Source organism: Stenella coeruleoalba (genome assembly GCF_951394435.1).
Source record: "Stenella coeruleoalba genome assembly, chromosome: 14".
Classification (NCBI taxonomy): domain Eukaryota; kingdom Metazoa; phylum Chordata; class Mammalia; order Artiodactyla; family Delphinidae; genus Stenella; species Stenella coeruleoalba.
Genome location: NC_137160.1, coordinates 41,937,891 through 41,963,544, shown reverse-complemented (window position 1 = coordinate 41,963,544; position 25,654 = coordinate 41,937,891). Strand labels below are relative to the sequence as shown.

Below are 25,654 nucleotides of genomic sequence, written 5' to 3'. Positions count from 1 at the left end.
GAACAATCACAGGTAATGAAATTGAAACTGTAATTAAAAATCTTCCAACAAACACAAGTCCAGGACCAGATGGCTTCACAGGTGAATTCTACCAAACATTTAGAGAAGAGCTAACACCCATCCTTCTCAAACTCTTTCAAAAAATTGCAGAGGAAGGAACACTCTCAAACTCATTCTACGAGGCCACCAACACTCTGATACCAAAACCAGACAACAATACTACAAAAAAAGAAAATTACAGACCAGTATCATTGATGAATATAGAGGCAAAAATCCTCAACAAAATACTAGCAAACAGAATCCAACAATACATTAAAAGGATCACAGACCATGATCAAGTGGGATTTATCGCAGGAATGCAAGGATTTTTCAATATACACAAATCAATCAATGTGATACAACTTATTAACAAACTGAAGAATAAAAACCATAAGATCATCTCAATAGATGCAGAAATAGCTTTTGACAAAATTCAACACCCATTTATGATAAAAACTCTCCAGAGAGTGGGCATAGAGGGAACCTACCTCAACATAATAAAGGCCATATATGACAAACCCAAAGCCAATATCATTCTCAATGGTGAAATACTGAAAGCATTTCCTCTAAGATCAGGAACAATACAAAGATGCCCACTCTCGCCACTATTATTCAACATAGCTTTGGAAGTCCTAGCCATGGCAGTCAGAGAAGAAAAAGAAATAAAAGGAATACAAATCAGAAAAGAAGAAGTAAAGCTGTCATTGTTTGCAGATGACATGATCCTATACATAGAGAATCCTAAATATGCTACCAGAAAAGTACTAGAGCTAATCAATGAATTTGGCAAAGTAGCAGGATACAAAATTAATGCACAGAAATCTCTTGCATTCCTATACACTAACAATGAAAAATCTGAAAGAGAAATTAAGGAAACACTCCCATTTACCATTGCAACAAAAAGATTAAAGTACCTAGGAATAAACCTTCCTAAGGAGACAAAAGACCTGTATGCAGAAAGCTAGAAGACAGTGATGAAAGAAATTAAAGATGATAGAAACTGATGGAGCGATATACCACGCTCTTGGATTGGAAGAATCAACATTGTGAAAATGACTATACTACCCAAAGTAATCTACAGATTCAAAGCAATCCCTATCAAATTACCAATGGTATTCTCACAGAATTAGAAGAAAAAATATTACAATTTGTATGAAAACACAGAAGACTACGAATAGCCAAAGCAATCTTGAAAAAGAAAAATGGAGCTGGAGGAATCATGCTCCCCAACTTCAGCCTATACTACAAAGCTACGGTAATCAAGACACTATGGTACTGGCACAAAAACAGAAACATAGATCAATGGAACAGGATAGAAAGCTCAGAGGTAAACCCATGCACCTATGGTCACTTAATCTATGACAAAGGAGGCAAGAATATCCAATGGAGAAAAGACAACCTGTTCAATAAGTGGTGCTTGGAAAACTGGACAGCTACATTTAAAAGAATGAAATTAGAACACTCCCTAACACCACACACAAAAATAAACTCAAAATGGATTAGAGACCTAAATGTAAGACTGGACACTATAAAACTCTTAGTGGAAAATATAGGAAGAACACTCTTTGACATAAATGACAGCAAGATCTTTTTTGATCCACTTCCCAGAGTAATGGAAATAAAAACAAAATGGGGGGGGGGGTTCCCTGGTGGCACAGTGGTTGAGAGTCCACCTGCCAATGCAGGGGACACGGGTTCGTGCCCCAGTCCGGGAGGATCCCACATGCCACAGAGCGGACGGGCCCATGAGCCATGGCCGCTGGGCCTGTGTGTCTGGAGCCTGTGCTCCGCAGCGGGAGAGGCCACAACAGTGAGAGGCCCGCGCACCGCAAAAAATAATAATAATAAAAATAAACAAATGGGACCTAATGAAACTTAAATGCTTTTGCACTGCAAAGGAAACCATAAACAAGACGAAAAGACACCCTAAGAATGGGAGGAAATATTCGCAAATGAATCAACGCACGAAGGATTAATCTCCAAAATATATAAACAGCTCATGCAGCTCAATATTGTTTTTCAAAAGCATATAATATTTACTCTTTATAGATCAACAGGCTACATGCTCTTTTCTGTTTTTCTTTACAAACCTTAAAAATGTTAACACCATTCTAAGCTCATTGGCATTACAAATTCAGGCTTTGGGCTGAAGTTGGCCCATGGGCTGTAATTGGTTGATTCTTACTACAAAACATTCTCCATGCAGCTCAGTATTAAACAAAATACAACCAATCAAAAAATGGGCAGAAGACATAGACATTACTCCAAAGAAGACATTCAGATGGCCAAGAGGCACATAAAAAGCTGCTCAACAGCACTAATTATTAGAGAAATGCAAATCAAAACTACAATGAGGTATCACCTCACACCAGTTAGAATGGGCATCATCAGAAAATCTACAAACAACAAATGCTGGAGAGGGTGTGGAGAAAAGGGAACCCTCTTGCACTGTTGGTGGGAATGTAAACTGATACAGCCACTATGGAGAACAGTATGAAGGTTCCTTAAAAAACTAGAAAAAGAACTACCATATGACCCAGCAATCCCACTACTGGGCATATACCCAGCGAAAACCGTAATTCAAAAAGACACATGCACCCCAATGTTCACTGCAGTACTATTTACAATAGCCAGGTCATGGAAGCAACCTAAATGCCCATCAACAGACGAATGGATAAAGAAGATGTGGTACATATATACAACGAATATTACTTAGCCATAGAAAGGAACAAAATTGGGTCCTTTGTAGAGACATGGATGGACCTAGAGTCTGTCATACAGAGTGAAGTAAGTCAGAAAGAGAAAAACAAACATCATATATTCACGCATATATGCGGAATCTAGAAAAATGCTACAGATGAACTGGTTTTCAAGGTAGAAACAGAGACACAGATGTAGAGAACAAATGTATGGACACCAAGGAGGGGAGAGCAGGGCGGGTGGTGGTGGTGGTGTGATGAATTGGGAGATTGGGATTGACATATATACACTAATATGTATAAAATAGATAATAATAAGAGCCTGCTGTATAAAAAATAAAATTAAATTTAAAAAACCAAAAAATTAGTAATTGTATATAAAGGAAAAGTGAACAGTCATTATAATTAATCAACTTTCTGGCTTAGGTTACTGGGTGAATAATGTTCCTTTAATTGTACCTGGGAACACAGAAGAAAGAAATAACTACTTTCATATGTTTTGAATTTGAGGTGCTTCAAAGATATATATAAAAAGATGTTCAGTAGGCATTGGGTATACGGGTCTTATAAAAAAAGTGAAATCTGAGCTGGGAATCTCAAATTGGTATAAGCATACAGTACATAAATAAAATAACATACATTCAAATGGTATTATCCAAAGGGAGAGTAAAATGAGAAGAGGACATGTCTGGGGAGCACGAGTATTTTCAATATGGTCAGAGGAAAAATGATCTGCCATACAGACTGGAGGGAATATCTACCAAAATAGGAATAAAGCCTGTTAGAGTCAAGTTAGCAAAAGACATTTAAAAAAAAAAATAGAAATGGGATTTTTCCAGAAGGAGAAAGTGGTCAACAGTTTCATTTTCAACACTACACAGAATAAAATTTTCCATTTTACTCACTTTAATGTGGTGTATACGCACAGGTGCCTGTACATTTCAGTGTCGTATTCAACAATGCATAAGTTACTGCTGCATAATAAGCCACTCTTAAACTTAGTGGCTATAAATATTCCCCGTTTTATTTGCTCATAATTTTGTGAGTCACCATGTAAGATGGGCTCAGCTGTGTGGTTTTTATGGTCACTAATGTGACCTCAAACTAATGCAGTCATCTGGCAGCTTGACTAGGATAGAATTGTTCAAAACAACTTCACTCAAAAGTCTGATGGTTTGTGCTTGCTGTGAGTTGGGTCTGTCTCTCTACTTGGTCATTCATCCTCAAAGAGGCTAGATTATGCTTCTTTACCTGGGGAACTTACAGCAGCAAGAGAGTGAAAGCGGAAGCTTCAAGGCTTCTTGATACTTTGCTTAGCAGTTATATGACATTTCTTCTGACATATTTGTTCAAAACAAGTCACAAGTCCAGTCTATGTTTAAAGGTTGAGAGAATAGACTGTCAATGGAAGGAGGTATAAAGGAGGAGGGTAGTCATTTTTAATCCACCATTATCTTACCATTGACTCCAAGGATATACATGTCTCCTATACGTAAAATGTATCAAAGATTTAAATATAAGTGCTAAAACCATAAAACTCAAAGAAGAAAACATAAAGGTCAATCTTCATCACCTGGGATTTGGTAATGAATTCTTAGATATGACAACAAAAGCATGAGCAACAAAAGAAAAAACAGATAAACTGAACTTCGTCAAAATTAAAAACTTTTGTACATCAGGGAACATGATCAAGAAAGTGAGACAACCTACGTAACTGGAGAAAATGTTCACAAATCATATATTTGATTAGGGTCTAGTAATCCAAAATATATAAAGAACTCTCACAACTCAAGAACAAAAATATTTGAGCTATGAAGAAGAGTTTGGTGGTTCTCAATAAGTTAAACATACAACTACCATATGACAAAGTAATTCTACCCCTAGGTATATACCCAAAAGAATTGAAAACAGGTGCTCAAATAAATCCTTGTATATGAAGGTCATTTCAGCCATATTTACAATAGACAAAAGGTAGAAACAACCCAAATGTCCATTAACAGATGAACAGTTAAAGAAATTGTCGTATATACATACAGTGGAATATTATTAAGCCATAAAAAAGGAAGTACTGATACATGGTGCAATGCAGATGAACCTGAAAATGTTATGCTAAGCAAGAGAAGCCAGACACAAAAGATCACGTATGATTTCCTTTATACAAAAACTCCAGAAAAGGTAAATACATAGAAATAGAAAGCAGAGTGTGGTTGCCAGGCCAGAGTAGAGAGCTAAATGAGGATTAAATCTTTAATGTGTGTGAGGCTTTATTTTGCAGTGGTGAAAATGTCCTAGAACTAGATAGAAGTGGTGACAGCACAACTTTGCAAATGTACTAAATGCTGCCAAGTTGTTCACTTTAAAACGGTTAATTTTATGTTACGTGAATTTCATCTCAAATAAGCCTAAAGAAATTAAAATAAAGTATGAACTACAGTTAGTAATAATGTACAAATATTGGTTCATTAATTACAACAAATGTACCATACTACAAATGTACTGCACTAATGTAAGAGATTATGCAATGTAAGTATATATGAAATCTCTGTATCATCATCCCAATTTTTCTAGATGTCTCAATCTGTTCTAAAATAAAGTTTATTTTAAAAAACCAATACTATTTAGGAGAATATAAAAAATTACCTAACTAAAAGAAATTATGTTAAATAAAAAAAAAAAAGAATATGGCCACAGCTTTTAAGTTGTGGGGTTAAACCCAATGAGATTAATATGAAACCCTGAAGTTCTTAGGAGAATTGAAACATTTTGGCCTAAAAAACAAGAGAGAGTTCAAAATACAAAAAAGCTTCTGAGCTTCCAGCTTATTATGGCAGTGTTATGGACTGAGCTGTCTGCCCCCAAAATTCGTATGTTGAAGCCTTAATCTCCAATGTGACTATATTAGCAGATAAAGTTAAATGATGTCACAAGGGTGGGGTCCTAATACAATAACACCTGTGTTCTTATAAGAAGGGGAAGAGACACCAGAGCTCTCTCTCAACATATGGACACAGAGGAAAGGCCATGTGGGGACACAATGAGAAGGAGGCTGGTTACAAACCAGGAAGAGATTCCCCAATAGAACCCAACACTGACAGCACCTTGACCTTGGACTTCCAGCCTCTAGAAGAACTGTGAGAAAATAAATTTCTGTTGTTTAAGCCACCAGGTCTATGGTATTTTGTTATGGCAGCATGAGCAGACTAATACAGGAAAAAGCCTGAGATAGCTATTCAGGTCTATTATGAAAATCAAAGAGCAAAGAGCTCTGATAGTAGATGAAAGAGACAAGGAGAACAACAAATTCAGAAACTATTCCCAGGAAGCAGAACTGAGTCCTAAACCAAGAAACATTCCTTGGTTCCAGGTGTGGTAGACCTAACATCATGTGCTCTGATAAATTTCAAAATTTTATGCATTAGTGAAAGCTATGTGCCTTTCATTCCTCCCCTTATGTAAATGAGAATGTTTTTTGTGATGATTCTGTATGCTAAGTATGCAGGAACAGTATTTAACTTCTCATTTTAATTCATATATTTCTGGGTCAAAAAGAAGATGCACCTAAGAAATACTGCCTGCGTCAGATCTTTTGCAGTATGTGTGACCATGGACGTCTGCATGATACCATTATGGAATAAAACTTTTGGAGAGCTGGTGATTATAGTTTGCATTTGGATGGACGGTTCATCATGTTGCCAATGGACTAGCTAATAGATTGCTACATAAATAGTTCCCAAAGAATCATGTCTCCTGGCATCCACATTTTCTCTAATACTCTACTGGATTAACAGGGGGACTGATTATAGGCTTGGCTTTGGCCAGTGGGACTTGAGCAAACATAACACAAGCAAAGCTTTACTAAGCACTTACCCATTGAGATTTGTCCTCTTAAAATACTCTCCCAACCACCAGGCATGTGAGCGAGGCCATTCTTATCTCTATTTCCAGTTGACTTAGCAGATATGTGCAGCCACATGATCGGCCCCAGGCAAGAACCAACAAAATTATCCAGCTGAGCCCAGAACAAACTGCTCAATGGTAACCAAATAAATGCTTCTTCTAGCCAGGAAGTTTTAGAGTGTGTGTGTTTGTGTGTGTGTGCACGTGCACACGCTTGTAGCAATAGATAACAGAAAAAACAGTGGTTATTTTTCTGAAGATATTTTCATTAGAATAATGAGGACCAAATACAGATTGCAATGAATAAATGGGTAACTGAGAGGTGAGGGATCAGAAATAGTAAATTTAGGCAACTCTTTTCAGATGTCTCACGGAATGAGAAGAGAAAGTGAAAAGGGGATATATTTAAAGGGATGTATGGGATGAAAAAATTTCTTGAAAACAGGACAAATGTCAATATTTTAAACGTTGACAGGAGTGAGTTAATAAAAAAGGAGATTTGGAACACAGGATGGTTGGAACAACGCCTGATGGAACAAGATCCTTGCAAAGGCACAAGACAGAACACAGGTGAAGGGAGAGCCATTGTGTGTGGGGGGGGAATCTTCCATGGAAGGACAAAGGGAATTATGTTTGTGGAATTCAAGGACGTGCATAGGTGAGATAACAGGGGTTTGAGGCATTTCTGTTATTTTATCTCCTATTTTCTTCGGGAAGTAAGAGATGACTGAGTAGTGAGGTGGAGGATTTGGAAACCTGAACAAAAGAGAGGACTAGAGTAGCCACCAAAGAATACTAGGGAAAGTTCTGATTGACAAATAGAATAATATCAGAGCACTATGAGAGGTCCCATTGAGGCTGGAAACCATGAGTGCATAATATCTCAGATTTGGATTATTGTGTAATGCTCTCCATCACTATTCAGCCGCCTGGGTGTAGGAGTGAAGATGGCTGACCATCAGAGAGAGCTCATTAGATTTGGCACTTTGTCAGACTGAAAGGACGGCAGGATAAAGAAGTAAAGGACCAAATATACCAATTGGTGAGTGTTTTAAGAGATGAACTGGTTAGGCAAGGAAGTAAAAGAAAATGGGTATGATAGAATGGGAAATGGTAGATGTGTCAGGTTTGAAGTTTCAAATGAAATAGAATTAACAGAATGAGAGAACTCAAAGTATTTGGTCAAGAAGGTCAGATGATCAAACATTAGGTTTCGGAGTTAAAAACGGATACAAAATGGTGTAAGCAAAGCAACGTTTTCCAAGTATAAGCATTTTAACATTCATGTTATTGGGTCCTCATAGCTGACATACCTTCAGGCATAGAGGTGACTCAGTACAGTGGTGAACAGAGTGGTCATAGGTCTCAGATACACCTAGTGTGTATCTGTAGTGTGGATGCTAGCTCTGGGAGAAAGGAGAAATCAACCTTTGCAATCATTTTCCTCATCCATAATTGGGGATAATGGCACTTTCTACCTCACAAGGTTTCCATAAAGATTCAATAAAATCATGCATATTAATTGTTTAATACAGCCTATGATATACAGTAAGCACTTAATAAACATTATCTTTATTATCATTGTTATTAATGATACAGTTATTATTATTGTACAATATATTCTTTATATTTTAAAGAATGATTTCTAAATACTTTCTCTCTAAGCCATTCTTTTAAATCATAGTAGCATCTTAATGACTTATATTGATCAAATGCAGAAGAAATTTTCAATTTAGTAGAGATCATTCCAAATTAAATAAAACTATCTCTATTCTAGGAGTCTGGGAGAATCAGGTGGAAGAAAAATAAAACCAAAACTCTTATTTGTATAGGAAGTTATCCAGGTGATTATTTCCATCATTTTTCCATGTCTTCTCATTCTTTGCAAAAAGGAGTATAGATAAAATGTTCACAGTAACTCTACTCTGAAAAATTTTCTTTTCAAGATTCAGAATTGCAGTTAAACGTCTATGAGTGGATGAACAAACTTAATAGCAGCTGGCTCATTTACATAATATATTTACACAAAAAGGCTGGTTTTTCAGTTTTCCTGAAGATAAGCTATAAAATATCTTAGCTTATTTTGTGAATTACTTTTATCTAAGGTAATATTTTAGCTGGCGCATTATCCATAGTGTTTAACAGTTCATTAACTGCTCAGAATCCCAAGCAGGATTGGGTAATGAACATGGGCTTTGTTAAAGAGGGAGTGTGTTCAAATCCCAATTCTGTCATGACCTTGAACAAGACTCTCAACTACTTTAAATTATTATTTCCCCATCTATCAGTTAGACATAACATTAACAATTCAACAACAGTTTTGAGTTATTACAATGGTTTATAATAGCTATTATAGTACAGTTACTATAATTGTTTATTAAAATACCTATTAATCTATTTTCATCATTTTTAACAACATGCATAATTGTTAATTAAAACACATGTGATGTGTATCATATTAATTAATATTAATTCTCTTCTATCTATTTAATATACTCTTCAAGGCCCACGCCACCATTAGACCTGTGACCTGCGAAGCATTCTGTGAAGGGGTATTCTGGTTTGGGGAAACAAAAAAGCAACAGAGATAAATATAATACTAATACAGAATGATATAAATAATATTGTAGAAATAACAATACACATAGCTAATATCATATGCTAGCACTTTATCTAACACAAAATTATTATCACGATTCCCATCTAAGTTCACAGAATATATGGCTCTAAGGGCTGTGATCTTAAAGACGGCACTCTAATGCCTCTGGAAGGAAACTACACCCTAGATCAAGCATGATGAGGGCCCATCAGAACTCTCTCAGAGCCAGATCCAGTAACAGCGGTGAAGGAAGGGAAATAGCACAAATCTCTGACAAACTTATCTTCCTGTTTGGGCAGCGTAGTTGTGCATTAATTGCTTAGAAACATAATATTAATAAAATGTATGAGAAGGTTTTTTAATCATTCCTAAATCATCCTTTGAAAATAACTGAAAGTTTCAGTAATTTCAAGATTGAACTCCCTTCAGAATAATAAAGGCAAACTTCATCAGTTTAAAAAGACAAAGGAAGAATCATTATATTCTCTTTTAACAGACCTGTTGAGTATTTCTTTAGAACAAAATAACTCATTAAAGAGGGCATTCTGTCCTTTTATACACCAATGTACTCAGCTAATCATCTAATCAGTTTAGTGTCCCTAAAAAGGATGTAAATGCTATTTATTTACTAGTCAAGTTGGCTATGGAAATTACTACTTAGCATGATTGCCTGTGGATAAAGAACAAACACGTAGGGAAAAAAAAATCTATTTAATAAGGTCATTTCACCCTTCTGAAATGACACTATCAAAAACATGTCTAGATTAGTAAATTATGTAACTGAGCCAAGATTCTATAAAGTAGTCCAAGAATCATTAAAAAAAATAATAATTCCCCGGGTTCTTTAAGTAACAGACACTTATAGGCCTTATAGAGCTTACAAAAATGTTAGCATGTTAATTATCACTTACCTTTTTCAGATGCTTCTGTATTTTAGACTCCACATCTTCAATGTGTGAAATCACTTTGTTGACACATGGTGCTGGGATGTTTACTAAAGCACAGCTTTTACGTCGGCATGGGTGGCTAAAGTAAATGCCTGCATTCACCCCTAAAGATAAAGCAGACAGAGGACATCAGTTCACAGTCATATACAGAATAGTAAACCCTGATGTTCAGAATGTACAAAAAGTATTCTGCTTTACTAGTACTAACACTCAAATTTTCTTTAATCAACAGATTGATAAATGTCAGAGAATTATAGAATTAAGCTTCAAATAATCTGAAAGCTAAAATAAAATGATCATTTATAACTTAAACGGTAACAAATAAAAATAAATCTAAGAAGCAAGAATAAAACTTCAAGCAAGTTAAAAAGTTAAAGTGTTCCACAGCATCATGAAAAAATAAAGAAAAAAGGTAGAAACCAGTTAATCCATTTTTCTAAATAGATCCTGAATCACTTAAAAAATGACTTTGACATGTATTTTAAATTCTCCCCTTAGAGACCCCACATGTTCCAATGTAAATAATATCTAACCACTCAGGCATTGAAGAAGTTCTTCCTTAAATCCAGCATGGTTTCTCTTGCTGAAAAAAAAGTAAAAGCAGGTCCCTATCGTCCTCACAATAACCTCATTTTCTACCTTCCATCTCTAAAAATTGAAGTCTTATGTGAAGAGTGACTGATGTGCTCACTATGGCATTCAAGTTGTACTCATCATAAAATCCACTCAGTCTGATGTGCCTCAGTGATTCTAATCCTGGCATGTTCCGAATCAACTGAAGGTTACAGAAGCACAGCAATGTTGTCCGTGAAGACTCCACCAAAGTGCTTACTTGCAGTCTTCTGCCTCTAAGAACTCTACTGGTCTGGATTACAGCTGCAATCACTGATCTTAAATGCAAGACACAGAATAGGCTCAGTGCCTCAACGAGAACAGTCTGATGTCCTCATTGCAGTTAACCTTGAGGAACACAGAGTAACGCTGTTGCCTCCAGTCTGTGCCTTTTGTTTCAATGTCAACACATAGAGATGGTAAATATTTTAGATAGCTTCATTTAAACTGCAATCTTTTAAATATCTTTAAATGATATCTCATAATATCCTCCTCCAAAAATGCAATCTCTGTCAAAATGGCATGTGTTTAATTTATAAGTGTTTACTCTATCCCATATATAAAATAATAGCCCATATAGAAATATATATATATATAAACATTTTTGAACACTAAAATATGTGTCAAACATGGAACTGTTTTAAGTTTTGTTTTTTGTTTCTTTTTTTGCGGTACGCGGGCCTCTCGCTGTTGTGGGCTCTCCTGTTGCAGAGCACAGGCTCCGGACGCGCAGGCTCAGCGGCCATGGCTCACGGGCCCAGCCGCTCCGCGGCATGTGGGATCTTCCCGGACCGGGGTACGAACCTGCGTCCCCTGCATCGGCAGGCGGACTCTCAACCACTGCGCCACCAGGGAAGCCCTGTGCTAAGTATGTTTGATGCCACATATTATTTAATCCTCACAACAATCTTATGAAATGAGATTATTCTCTTGATTTCACATGTGAGGAAATCAAAGCTTAGAGAGGTTATATAAAGTGCCCTATTCCACAGAGCTGGGATGTGGGAGAGCTGGGACTTGAACTATATCTCTCTGGCTTTAGAGTGTAAGCAATACCATGAAGGTTGTTTTTATATTTTTTTAAATGTGGCAAAATAAAGAGAAGCAGTTCTTAAAATATATTTCAGGGCACCTCTCAAAAGTTTCACATATCACTTGTTTTTGAAATTCAAATTTTCCTTCAAGATATCAATGCTGATATTCTACTGTATTTTACTATGTTTTGACCATAGTGAACGCATATACTCAGTATGACTTTTTTTGTGCTATATTCCATTTTACCTCTTTAGTTCATACAGATATATATATATATATATATATATATATATATATATATATATATATATAGTTTTTTTCATCTCTGTAACAAAGGACCAAAAAATAAGCTGGTAAAAAGTACACATTAATCTCTTATCCAAACGTCCTGATAAGGGCATGTTGCCCTTCCCCAAGAAATAAGGTTTTAATATAGCACATTTAGCAACCAGGCAGTTGCCCTTATACTCAAAAGCATTGTTTTGCTTCATTAAATGTGGAGAAAACAAGGATAGCAATGACTCATTTAACATTTTTCTACGTGTGCCATTCTCAACCTACTAGGTGAGTATTAATTAATTTCCACCACACTCCATGGTTTAGGATTAACATTTTACATATGGTTAAGTGGGGAAAATGAAATACTGTGAAGTTAAATTTTGCACTGAAAGTCTATAGAAGACATGGCATCACAAGCAGCACAAGAAAGAACAAGAATTCAGGAGTTCTTATTACTGCTTTATTCTAATACATGCACAGTGTAAGTTAAAACTTTCCTTTCCACTTCTTTTTAATTTTGCCTACATTATAGATACACTTAGGTCACAAAACTAGGTGTCCATGGTCACTCATTTTTCAACTTGACTGATAAGTAACTGTGCTTTTTTAAGCTAAAACTACTCAGTTGCTAACCTCAGATTTCTCACTGAATAAATGAACTAGTTGGCAGGGTGTTATATAAGATCATTTTCACCTAAAATTCCATGATACAATGAAGCCACAGTTTCAGTTAAACACAAATGGATAGAGCTCCTCCTCATGAAGCCTGTGCACAAAGGATCAGGGTGAGTATTTCAAGAATTAAGCTCAGGCAGGACACTCACTCGCTCTAAAAATCTGCCCAACTCCAATTTCCTCGCTCAGAATCAATGCATAAGGGCAAGATCCTGCTGGACCTAGGCCAGAGCTGAGGTTTGTTGAGACTGCAACATGAAACTTTCGTTTGAGAAAAAATACCGTCAGCCTGATTGTGTGGGCAAATGGCAGTTTATGTTCATTAACTGTCAACTCTCCTTGCTCGATGAACTTGATTCTTACATAATTTACTCACACAGGCCCAATAATTTAAGATTTTATCACTACCATCCTTCCTTCTCTTCTGATTTTAATATGTAATTCCTTTACATCCATCACCCCAGTTACTGTATCATTCCTTTATCTGACTTCAGCACTCTGAGTAAAAAACTTATCTGAACACAGATTTCTTTTCCACATTTGATTATCCCTTTTAACATCTTGATTTTCTTCCCAAAATGTAGAATAAGCTAGTGCTCTTAAGTTTAGCAATAATTTCTTCTCCTTGCAAAGCCTCTGTGTGATAAACAGAAAGTACCTTTAACTTTTTTTGTGAAAAACAAAGTTCCTTTTAGTTTTGTTATACACTGGGGGTGGGGGAAGGGAGAAGGAGACCTTTCCCTGAGTAAAGAATGAATGGGCCGATTAATTGATAAAAATTATCCAATCTAGAGACTTCTGTTGTGGCGCAGTGGTTGAGGGTCCGCCTGCCAGTGCAGAGGACACAGGTTCGAGCCCTGCTCCGGGAAGATCTCACATACCGCAGAGCAATGAAGCCTGTGCACCACAACTACTGAGCCTGTGCTCTAGAGCCCGCGAGCCACAACTACTGAGCCCGTGTGCCACAACTACTGAAGCCTGCATGCCCAGAGCTTGTGTCCTACAACGAGAAGCCCCCACTCGCCGCAACTAGAGAAAGCCCAGGTGCAGCAACGAAGACCCAATGCAGCCAAAAATAAACAAATAAAATAAATTTTAAAAAATTATCCAATCTGAAGAAGAGAAAGAAAAATGAACAAAAAAGAACAGATCCTCAAGGAATTGTAGGAAAAAATCCATCAGTCCAACACATGTGAAGTTGAGGTTCTGCAAGAAGAGGAGAATGAAATTTGGAGTGAAAAATAACAGAATAACAGCCAAAAAATTTTCAAACTTTGATGAAAAACATCAATTCACACATCCAAGAAGCTCAACAAATCTCATACAATTAAAATATAAAGAGAACTATGTCTGGGAACATCATAGCCAAACTGCTGAAAACCAATTGAAGAGGAAATCTGTAAAGCAGCCAGATAACAAAAGGACACATTACATATAGGGGACATGGATATGAATAACTGCTATATTTGCCATCAGAAACAATATAGGCCAGGACATAATAGAAAAGTATTTTTAAAATACAGGCAAGAAAGAAGGAAGGAAGGGAGGGGAGAGAGAAACATTAAAAAAATAAATTTGACTTCATCAAAGTCAAAACATTCATCATGCCTCAAAAAGATACTACAATATGAAACAATGAAACAACAAGCAAGAGAGTGGGAGAAAACATGTATATATCCAACAAATGATTTATATCTGGAATGTGCAGAGAAAATTTACAACTTCTATAGGAAGACAACCCACTAAAGAATGGGCATAAGACTTGGAATCTTCCAAAAGACAATACACAAATGACTAATAAGCATGTAAAAAGATGCTCAGCTTCATTAATCATCAGAAAAATGCAAATTTAATTAACAGTGCAGTACAACTTCACAATCACTAGAATGCCTAAAATTTGAAAGACTGGCAAAGCCAATATTAGTGAGGATATAGAACAACTATAACTCATATATTGCTGGTGGAACTGTAAATGACTTTTGGAAAATAGTTTGGCAATTTCTTATAAAAGTTATGCATACACTTATCATATGACTCAGCATTCCACTTCTATGTATTTACCCAAGATAAATAAAAATCCATCTATAAAAAAACTTGTGTGTAAATATTCATAACAGCTTTATTTATAATAGCCCCAAATTAGAAAATCCCAAATTTCCATCAATGGTTGAATAGATAAACTATACAGCACTCATGCAAGGGAATAATACCGAGTAATAAAATGAACAACTACTAATATATGCAACATTGAAACTACTAATATATTCAACAACATGGATGAATCTCACAGACCTCTTTCTGAGTCTTTGAAAGAAACTGGACACAAAAGAGCACAAATGGAATGATTCCACTTATTTAAAATTTTTAAATGTTAAAACTAAAATCATATCAGTGGATATGAGGGGTGGAGTGAAGAGACAGTGACCACAAAGAACATGAATGAACTTTCTGAAACGAGTATCTATATCCTGTTTAAGACGGTGGTTAAATGGATGTATACATTTGTCAAGTCATTGAACTGTATACTTAAAATGAGTAGATTTTATTATACTTAAATTTTACCTCAACAAATTTGTTTGATTACAAAGACCACCAGCCATTCCCTAGTGACAGAATTCAATAACCTTGTACCACTCTCCTTCTCTTTTAACTCATTATACAGAATATAGTAGAAAATACTTCTTTGAAATGTTCTTCTTTAATAGCTTTCTTTTACTTCCTCATTGCCTATTTCTCCTCATATTCCTTAATCATGACTACTTGGTAAGAAATAATCTTTCCCCTTTATATTCTCTCCCTTAGTCATCTCCTCTGAGTGCTTGACTCCTAAGTAAACATCTTTAGACTTAACTTTACACTGAACTCCTTGCCAAATGTATTCCAAAACCTGTCCTTCCTAGAGCCCAAGCCTAGCACTGAATGTAAGGAAGGGAAGGATGGACTTGCTAGATCCTATGCAGTATGGGAATGTAAAATTAGAATGTACTCTTTGAGAAACTGATATACCACAAACAAGGAAATAAATTCATGACATCAGTAAACTAAAATGCCAAAGTCAGAAAGGCTACAGAGGAAAATGAGCACATTTGTATGACCAGATATAGAGCTGGAGAAGATTACAGAGATGTACAGAGGGAGGTGGCAGGGTGGCAGGGATCTGATACATTCCAAGCAGTGAGCATGGTGTCTGGCACAGAGTCAATAATCAGGAACTATTTGGCAAATAAAAGACTGATGAGAGAGTAAAGACATACCAAGATGAAAATTTCGGTTTCAGGCCCATCTCCAATATATTTGGTATTAAACATTTGGACTTTGTCAAGGACAGCAAGCCAGAGGTAGTCTTAAAAGGACCAAACCCATTCGCAAAGCCAGTATTCCTAAAACTAAATTCATCTTCATTCCATTCCTTTCCTTTCTTACTTCTCTGTTCCCGTTATCAAAGTTTGCAACAGTTAAACCATTGTTGAATCCTCCTTTTCAAGTTCCTGTAACAATATACCCAGTCGGTTTACCAAATCTTAACAATTCCTTTGTAATCTCTTTAATTCCTATCTTTCATATCTGTTTATCATTCATAGATCAAACCCTTATTACCTTAAGCACAAACCATAATAAGATAATCATTTTTATAGCAATTAATAAACAGAAACCTCAATTAGAGTCAAGAGACCAGCAGGGAGAGTTCTCACACCCTGCGATGATAACAGAGCCCAACAAGAAGGAGGACTCCTCTTCCTTCCTGGCAAGGACTCAGCCAATGAAAAGCCATGGGCTCCTTGTTTACTATAGCCCTCCCAACTTCCTTTTCCCTTATATAAAAGAGTTCTCCTTCTCTTGCCTTGGGGGAACTTGCACATGGCTCATTGTGGTTTCACACCCCAAATCTGCTGACCCCAAATAAACCTATCTTTTCTGGAGAACTATCCAGCAGCTTATTTGTTTAGGTGAATAGTTTCCATATTTCCTTCTGTAACCAAATAATTCTGCATAGTGCACTCAGACTCATACTTTCAAGAAAAGAATTTGGTAACATAATATCTCCAATTGAATCTATATAGGACCAGAGACTGAGCAATAATGAAGTTCACACTTTTGAGCCTGAAATTCAAAATGCTTCTTGACTGCCCCTCAATCATTTCTAGCTTTACTTTAACCAATTATCTTTAAATTTCTGAATCTTTCCTATGCTATAGTCAAAGTAATCTATTTTTTCCGTATTTTGTGTTATTTCATCACATTATTTGACTCATTCTGTGGCTCTTGCTTAATTTCCCTCCTCACGTTTCTTTTCATATACAAATACATCCTTCAAGATTCAGTTCAAATCCGTCCTTATCCATTAACAATCCTCTTAATTCTTAGAGGCCATACAAACTGGTGTTACTCGAAACACTAAAGATTCTTGTCCACAGTATTCATTTGTCATACACTACTGTGATACTGTGATTTAGAATAAGCGATATATATTTGGTCTTCATGTGTTTGTAGCACAGAGTTCCTAAAACCCTTGTAATTTCCTAACTGATGAGAGCAATGAAAGTGTCCTTTGTTATGTTAATGAGGTGACTTTCAGACCCCACCTAAGGATGGGGACTCAGGAGAACCAATCTTGTGATTACAGAGTTGGAACTTTCAGTCCCGCCCCGACCTCTAGGGAGGGGAGAGGGGCTGGAGGGTGCATCAATAGCCAATGGCCAATGATTTAATCAATCTTGCCCATGTAACGTAGACTCCATAAAAACTCAAAGGACAGGGATCATCGGAGAGCTTCTAGGCTGGTGAACACATGAAGATTTGGGGAGACCAGCACACTTCGAGAGGACATGTAAGCTCTGTGCCCTTCCTCCATATCTCGCCTTACGCATCTCTTCCATCTGCTGTTGCTGAGTTATATCCTTTTATAATAAACCAGTGATCTACTAAATAAAATGTTTCTCTGAGTTCTGTGAGCCACTCTAGCAGATTACTCAAAACCAAGGCAGGGAGGGGTGTAATTGGAACCACCAATCTATAGTGGTTGGTCAGAAGCACAGGTGACAAACTGGGCTTTTGACTGGCATCTGAAGTGGGGCAAGGGGTAGACTTGTAGGACTAAGCCCTTAACCTATGGGATCTGACACTATCTCTGGGTAGCTGATGTTAGGATTGAGCTGAATTGTAGGACACCCAGCTGGTGTCCAAGAATGGCTTAGTGGTGGGGAAACCCCATGGTCACAAACTGGAATTGGCTGCAAACCTTTTAAATACTTTGTGTCATCTTTGTTGTTACTCTATACAACCATCCATTTCTATTGTGTTGTACTAATTGGTGTATAATTATATTTTATTTGGCTTGCAAGATTATACATTCCATATAAGAATCATTTCTTAAATATCTCTGCACCCTAATAGCACATGTATATTCCAGTGTCTTGAATTAATTGGTTAATAAATCAATAATTTGATATTTTAAAAAATTTGTCTAAAACTAACTGTGGCCCATACCTAACATTGGGCAATAAACTCTAAGCCAGAACATTAAAATTCTATTCAAGATTTCTATTGAACAGAAATAGATAAATAATCAGAAGGGTAACTTATACCAATTTTATCCTGTCAAACTAACAACCTGCAGAGCAGAGATTTACCAAAATTTAGATTAAATATTTTAATAAATATGGAGTTCTCCACCAGAATGATCTGAGAAGAAACAAATATGAAACTCTATACATAAAATGTATACATTTCATCATCTCTTTCTACTTCTTACAACATAAGATACCAGAAACACTTTCTGAGCTAATGTTTCATGGATTTTCAATGAACAATTTTTAATTCTGGATTTCACACACCAAAAACATTAGTCCTTATTCTTTTTCTTCTAAGAAACATATCCTCAATGAACTAGAAAGCTTCTAGCACTTGCCAGTCCTGGCATGAAGGATAAAGAAAATGTTTATTTCAAAAATTCATACATTTCTGAAATTGTAAACAATTCTTATGAACCAAATTTTAATTAGCAATATACTATTAATAAAATTTATTAAAATATTATATTCTTATATATCATTACTCTGTTAACTATTAATGATATTTACAGTGTATTTCTTAATAAAAATTTAATACTGACATTACAAACTAATGAGTGAATATAAATATAGCTTATATAGGTTATTATACAATTTAGATTCAGTCCTTACCTTCAGTATTTGTCATTTTATTTTCATGAATAATCTCAACAGCTTCCTTAGGGGCACCAAATAAAACCAAAGCTTGTGATGTGGCATTATCTTTTTAAAAGAAAACAAAAATTTCAGTGAACAGTTAATATTCATTTTTAAAATAAGCAAAATAATGTACAAAACTATGTTGTGAAAGTGCTGTCCTTGAAAAAGCAACTAAAATATTGATATTAAACAAAACCCACAGTAGAATATCTTTAGATGTTTTCCGTGATTTTCATTTGGCTTAACTCTCACAAGAAGGTATTCAAAATAGCATGCAGCTGTTAAAAGCAGAGAGATCATCCAGAGTGACATCACCAAAATGGTGGGGTAGGAGACCCTAGGCTCCATCCAACAAACTTCAACAATTAGACAGCTATCCACAAACAAAAATAGCTCTGGGAGAGCTCAAGAGTCCACTTAAAAAACTTCAGCAACACAGTGGAACAACAACAACAGAGAATAACCACACAAAAAAGAAAGGAAGACAGTTTCATTTTGTCTGCATTATCCCATCCCCTAGGTCCACACTGCTCAGTGCCAAGAGGTAACTCTCTGGTCTGAAATAGTTCCTCTCACTAGGAAAGGGTGAGCAACCAGCTTCCCCATCCTTTTGGGGCACTGCACAAAGGACCATCTTTGGTTTCATCCCACGCAGAGATCAGCAAAGCTGAGAAGTATAAAGATGGCTTGGCACAAGGAAGAATGGCAGAGGCTACCAGTATCAGTCATGCAGCAGCAGTGATCATGCTTTACAGTGGCCTGCTCTGCAGAGGACCTCAGCTTCTTTGCTGGCAAAGTTGTCCTTCAGAATTGAAGGAGAAAGAGTTTCCCAAACAAGAGCTGAGGGAGTTCATCATCATTTGACTTTCTTTACAAGAAATGCTGAAAGGAATTCTTCAAGTTAAAAGAACACAAATTAGCAACACACAAACATAAAAATATAAAACACATCAGTAAAAGTAAGTATATATTCAAATGTAGAATACTCCAGTGGTATATTAATCACTTAACCCTAGTATAAAAGTTAAAGGGCAAAAGTACTAAAATAGCTATAACTGCAGTAATTTATTAATAGATACCAAATATAAAAGATGTAAATTGTGACATCAAAAACACAAAATGTGGAGGGTGGGGTATAAAAGGGCAGAGATTTTGTATGTGATTGAAATTTAGATGCTATCAGCTCCAAACAGACTGTTATATCTATAAAATGTTTCATTTAAGCCTTAAGGTAACCACAAAGCAAAAACCTATAGTATTACAGATACACAAAAGAAAAAAAGAAGGGAGTCAGAGTATACCGCTATATTCGATAAGGAAGATAGCGAGAGGAAGAAATGAACAAAGGAACTACAAAACAGGTAGAAAACAATCAACAAGATGCCATTAGGAAATCCTTACCTATCAATAATCACTTTGAATGTAAATGAATTAAACTCTCCAATCAAAAGGCACAGAGTAGTTGAGCAAATTATAAAAAAAACAAGACTCAACTATATATATATATATATATCCTATTACAAGAGACTCATTTCAGCTTTAAGGGCACATAGAGGCTCAAAGTGAAGGGATGAAAAAAGATATTCCATGCAAATGGAAACCAAAAGATATCAGAGGTAGCTGATCATATATATATATCTTATGACCTCATATATATTTACATCAGACAAAACAGTCTCATTTACAATAGCATGAAAAGAACAAAATGCTTAGGAATAAATTTCACCACAGAATTGAAACATCTATATACCAAAAACTGTAAGATACTGATGAAAGAGATTGAAGAACACAAACAAATGGAAAGAGTTACTCTTCATGGATGAGAAGAGTAAATATTGTTAAAATGTCCATTCAATTCAATTCTTATCAAAATTCCAATAGCATTTCTCACAGAAATTTTTTTTTAAATCCTAAAATTCATTTGGAACATCAAAAGACTCCTAATAGCCAAAGCAATCTTGACAAAGAAGAATACAGCTAGAGGCATCACACTTCCTTATTTCAAACTGTGTTACAAAGCTCTAACAGTCAAAACAATATGATACTGGCATGAAAACAGACACATAGATCAGTGGAACAAAACAGAGAATCCAGAAATAAACCCATGCATATACAATCAATTAATATTTGACAAGGGAGCCAAAACTACTCAATGAGGAAAGGATAATCTCTTCAATAAATGTTGCTGGGAAAACTGGATATTTACATACAAAAGAATGAAACTGGAGTCCTATCTTACATCACTCACAGAAATTAACTTGAAATGGATTAAAGACTTAAAAGTAAGACCTGAAATCATAAAATTCCTAAAAGAAAGCACAGGGAAAAAGCTCCTTGACATTGTTCTTGTAAGGACCTTTTGGCTATGACACCAAAAACACAACCAACTAAAACAAAATCAACAAATGGGACTACATCAAGCTAAAAAGCTTCTGCACAGGGACTTCCCTGGTGGTGCAGTGCTTAAGAATCCACCTGCCAATGCTGGGGACATGGGTTCGATCCCTGGTCTGAGAAGATCTCACATGCCACAGAGCAACTAAGCCCGTGTGACAAACTACTGAGCCCATGTGCCACAACTACTGAGGCCCGCGTGCCTAGGGCCCGTGCTCCACAACAAGAAGCCACCACAATGAGAAGCCCGTGCACTGCAACAAAGAGTAGCTCCCGTTCAACGCAACTAGAGAAAGCCTGCACACAGCAACAAAGACCCAACACAACCAATAATAAATAAATGATAAAAAGTTAAAAATATATATATAAATAAATAAAAAAGCTTCTGTACAGCAAAAGAAACAATCAACATAATGAAAAGGCAACCTATAGAATGGGAGAAAATATTTGCACACCATATATCTGATAAGGGGTTAATATCCAAAATACACAAGGAATTCATACAATTCACCAGCAGTAAAACAAATAATCTGATTATAAAATGGGCAAAGGACCTGAGTAGCCATTTCTCCCATGAGTACTAACCAAGGGAACACAAAACAAAAGACAGTACTCCAAGTACTAAAACCAAGAATGAAAGAAGGGTATTACTATCTTACAGAGTGGTTTATAAGGGAATACTATAAACAAGATTCTACCAATAAATTAGATAACCTGGACGAAATGAACAAATTCTTAGAAAGCTACTAGCTATCAAAATTGACTCAAGAAAAAACAGAAAATCTGAACAGAACTATAACAAGTAAAGAAATTAAATCAGTAATAATAAATCCTCCCACAAAGAAAAGGCCTTGGCCAAATGGCTTCACTGGTGAATATCACCAAATATTTAAAGAATGCCTCACTGATGCTTCTTTAACTTTGCCAAAAATTATACAGAAGAGGAGAGAACACTTGCCAACTCATTCTATGAGCCCCATATTATCCTGACAGCAAAATCAGACAAAATATTATAAGAAAATAAAATTATACACAAAATATTTCCTTATGCACATGGATCCTCAAAAATACTACCAAACCAAATCTAGTGGCATATAAAAAGAATTATACATCATGTCCAAGTGAGATGTATTCCAGAAATGTTTCAACGTATGAAAGTCAATCAATGCAATACTAACCACACATTTCAATAGATGTAGAAAAAGTGTTTGACAAAATTCAATCCCATTCATGATAAAAACACTCATCAAAATAGGAACAGTAGGAAACTTCCTTCACAAAGGTGAAAAAGCCACAGCTAACATCAGATATTACAGGAAAGAATGAAGTTTTTCCCCTAAGATCAGGAAAAAGATAATCATAGCTACACTTTGCCACTTTTATTCAATACTGTTCTGAAGATTGGAGCCAGAGTCATTAGGCAAGAAAATTAAAGGCAGCCAAAATACAATTTAATAAAGGCATCAAAAAGAATAAAATATTTAGGAATAAAATTAACAAAAGAAGTGCAAGACTTGTTTGGTTAAACAAGTTTCACTAGAATCTACAAAACTGTTGAAAAAATTAAATACCTAAATAAATAGAAAAATATCCTGTATTAGTGGATTCTAAGACAATTTTGTTAAGACACCAAAACTCTTCAAATTGATCTATAGGTTCAGTGCAATTTCTATCAAATTCCAGCAGCTTTTTGTTGTTGCTGTTTTTCAGAAATTCTCAAACTGACCCTAAAAATAACATGGAAATGCCAGGGACCCAGATTAGCTGAAATAATATTGAAAAAGAAGAGCAAAGTTGGAGGAATCATACTTCCTGATTTCAAAAATTATTACAAATCTAAATAATCAAGATGGTGTGGTACTGGCATAAGGACAAACATGTAGATCAATGAAATAGAAGTGAGATTCCTGATATAAACCCATATTTACGGTCAGTTGAATTTTATAAGGGTGCAAAGACTATTCAATGAGAAAAGAATAGTCTTTTTATCAACAGATAGTACTGAATATATGAATGTAAAAGAATGAATTTTGATTTCTACCTCAAACCATGTACAAAAATTAACTCATAATGGATCATAAACTTAAATGCAAGAGCTAAAACTATAAAACTCTTATAAGAAAATGAAGGGGTAAATATGACATCAAAGGAACAAGCAATTTAAAAAATTAAATGGCTTCATGAAAATAAAAATTTTTGTGCTGCAAAGGACACTGTCAAGAAAGTGAAAATAACTGAATTACTTTGCTGTACACCTGAAACACTGTACATCAACTGTAGCTCAATTTTTAAAAACTCACATAAACTCCCCCAAAAAGAGAAAACACAACCCCTACTGTGAGCAAAAACATTCATAAATCACATATCTAATAAAGGTCTAGTTTCTAAAAGATATAAAGAATTATTATGACTCAAGAACAGAAAAAGACTAATAACCCAATTTAAAAATGGGCAAAAGATTTAAAGAGACATTTCTCCAAAGAACACATACAAGTGACAGTAAACATATTTAAAAATCCTGATCATCATTTGTGATTAGGGAAATGCAAATCAAAACCACAATAAGATGCCACTTCACACCCACTAAAATGGCTATAATAAAGTTTAAAAAAATAACAAAATTTAATAAGTGTTGACAAGGGGGTAGAAAAACTAGAATCCTCATACATTGCCATTTGGAACATAAAACACTGCAGCTGCTTTGGAAAAAAATTGGCAATTAGAAAGTTAAATATCAAGTTACCAAATGACCTAGCAATTCCAGTCCAAAGTGTAGACTCAACAGAAATGAAAATAGACGTCCACATAAGAACTTGTACTTGAATATTCATAACAACATTATTCATAATAGTCCTAAAGTGGAAACAACCCAAACACCCATCTACTGATGAATTTATAAAACAATATGTGGGGGGCTTCCCTGGTGGCGCAGTGGTTGAGAGTCCGCCTGCCGATGCAAAGGACGCGGGTTCCTGCCCCGGTCCGGGAGGATCCCGCCTGCCGCGGAGCGGCTGGGCCCGTGGGCCATGGCCGCTGGGCCTGCGCGTCCGGAGCCTATGCTCTACGACGGGAGAGAACGCAGCGGTGAGAGGCCCACGTACGGCAAAAAAAAAAAAAACAAAACACAATATGTGGAATATACATCCAATGGAATATTACTCCACCACAAAAAAATAATCTCGACAGAATTCCAGTTTAAAAGAAGGCAGACACACAATGCCAAATATTTTATCAATTCATTTCTATGAAAAGTCCAAAACGGTCTCCCATCCCCCCTCCCCACACCCTCCACTTGCCAAATAAATCCCTGCTGTGAGGGCAATTCTGTTACCTCGGAAGTCCTGATATAAATGTCAGCAGAAAGTGTTATCAGGCGTTAACGTTGAGAGGTGGCACCGAGTGGAACCTAAAATCCCGTAGGCGGAGCATCACTGCGTCCGGACGTTCTCGCGGTATCTTGAGGAGAATTCGCGGCTCGATGCTGCAGTCACTCACGACGGAGCAGATGGTGCTCCGTGAGTTGTTCAGGAAGTTGTGCAGCTGGACTGCCTTGCTTCAGGCCTCTGCTCTTGCGCGTCTCCGCCACGACCTGGCTGGGCGCTGGTGTTGGCGAAGGGGCCTCTGGGCAGGACTGAAAGTGGTCACACACACACACACACACGGGGGAAGACCTGGCCGCCCGCGCGTGTGGGACCGCAGGTTGGCGGTGATGCCAAAGGGCTCGCTGACGGGCAGGTAGGCCTTCACGACATGGGGGTGCGGGCCACCCGGGACTCCTCGAAGACGCGGCCCCGCTTCTGTACAGGACGCCACCAAGCACTTCTTCCTGACCCCGGCTCTCCGCAAGGTACTGGGCTCCAGGAACCCGCGCTGGCTGTCAGCCTGCGGCGTGGAGGCGGCGCCGGGCGGACGGTGGGGGCGATCTGAGTGGCATCCCGGGCGGCGTCGCATCTAGGACCTCGAAGCGCACGCCCCGCGTGTTCTCTTGGCACAGCGCGCCCACTGGAGGCCGGCCACGACGCTGTACTTGATCTCGTTGAGGGACTGCACACCCCTGGTGATGTCGGTGGGGATATCGGGGCTGGTGCCGGCGCACGAGATCTTGCGGGCCTAGGCCACATCCCACTCGTACTTCTCTTCCAGGTAGTTGGCCAGGCCAATACTTGACCTCCTGGTGGGTGGACACCGCGCTCCTGCTGTCCACCGCCAGGTCATTGGGGAAGGGCCGCGCTTCCATGTGCAACGGAGTGCACTTGTTGCAGGTCTTGG

At 36.9% G+C, this 25,654-nt stretch overlaps 1 protein-coding gene across 2 annotated transcripts in view; it reads right to left on the bottom strand.

Annotated features, from left to right (window-relative positions):
* CCDC178 (coiled-coil domain containing 178) overlaps positions 1 to 24,791 on the bottom strand; it is a 239,951-nt gene extending 215,160 nt beyond the window's left edge. For both annotated transcript variants that reach the window (XM_079943528.1, XM_079943530.1), the window contains exons 1-3: positions 24,717 to 24,791; positions 18,965 to 19,054; positions 10,146 to 10,285 (exon numbers count right to left, since the gene is read on the bottom strand). In XM_079943528.1, coding sequence (XP_079799654.1) covers positions 10,146 to 10,285; positions 18,965 to 18,980 — 156 coding nt within the window. In that variant the 5' untranslated portion in view covers positions 18,981 to 19,054; positions 24,717 to 24,791. The remainder of the gene's footprint in view (positions 1 to 10,145; positions 10,286 to 18,964; positions 19,055 to 24,716) is intronic.
* Between the last annotated feature and the right edge of the window lie 863 nt (positions 24,792 to 25,654).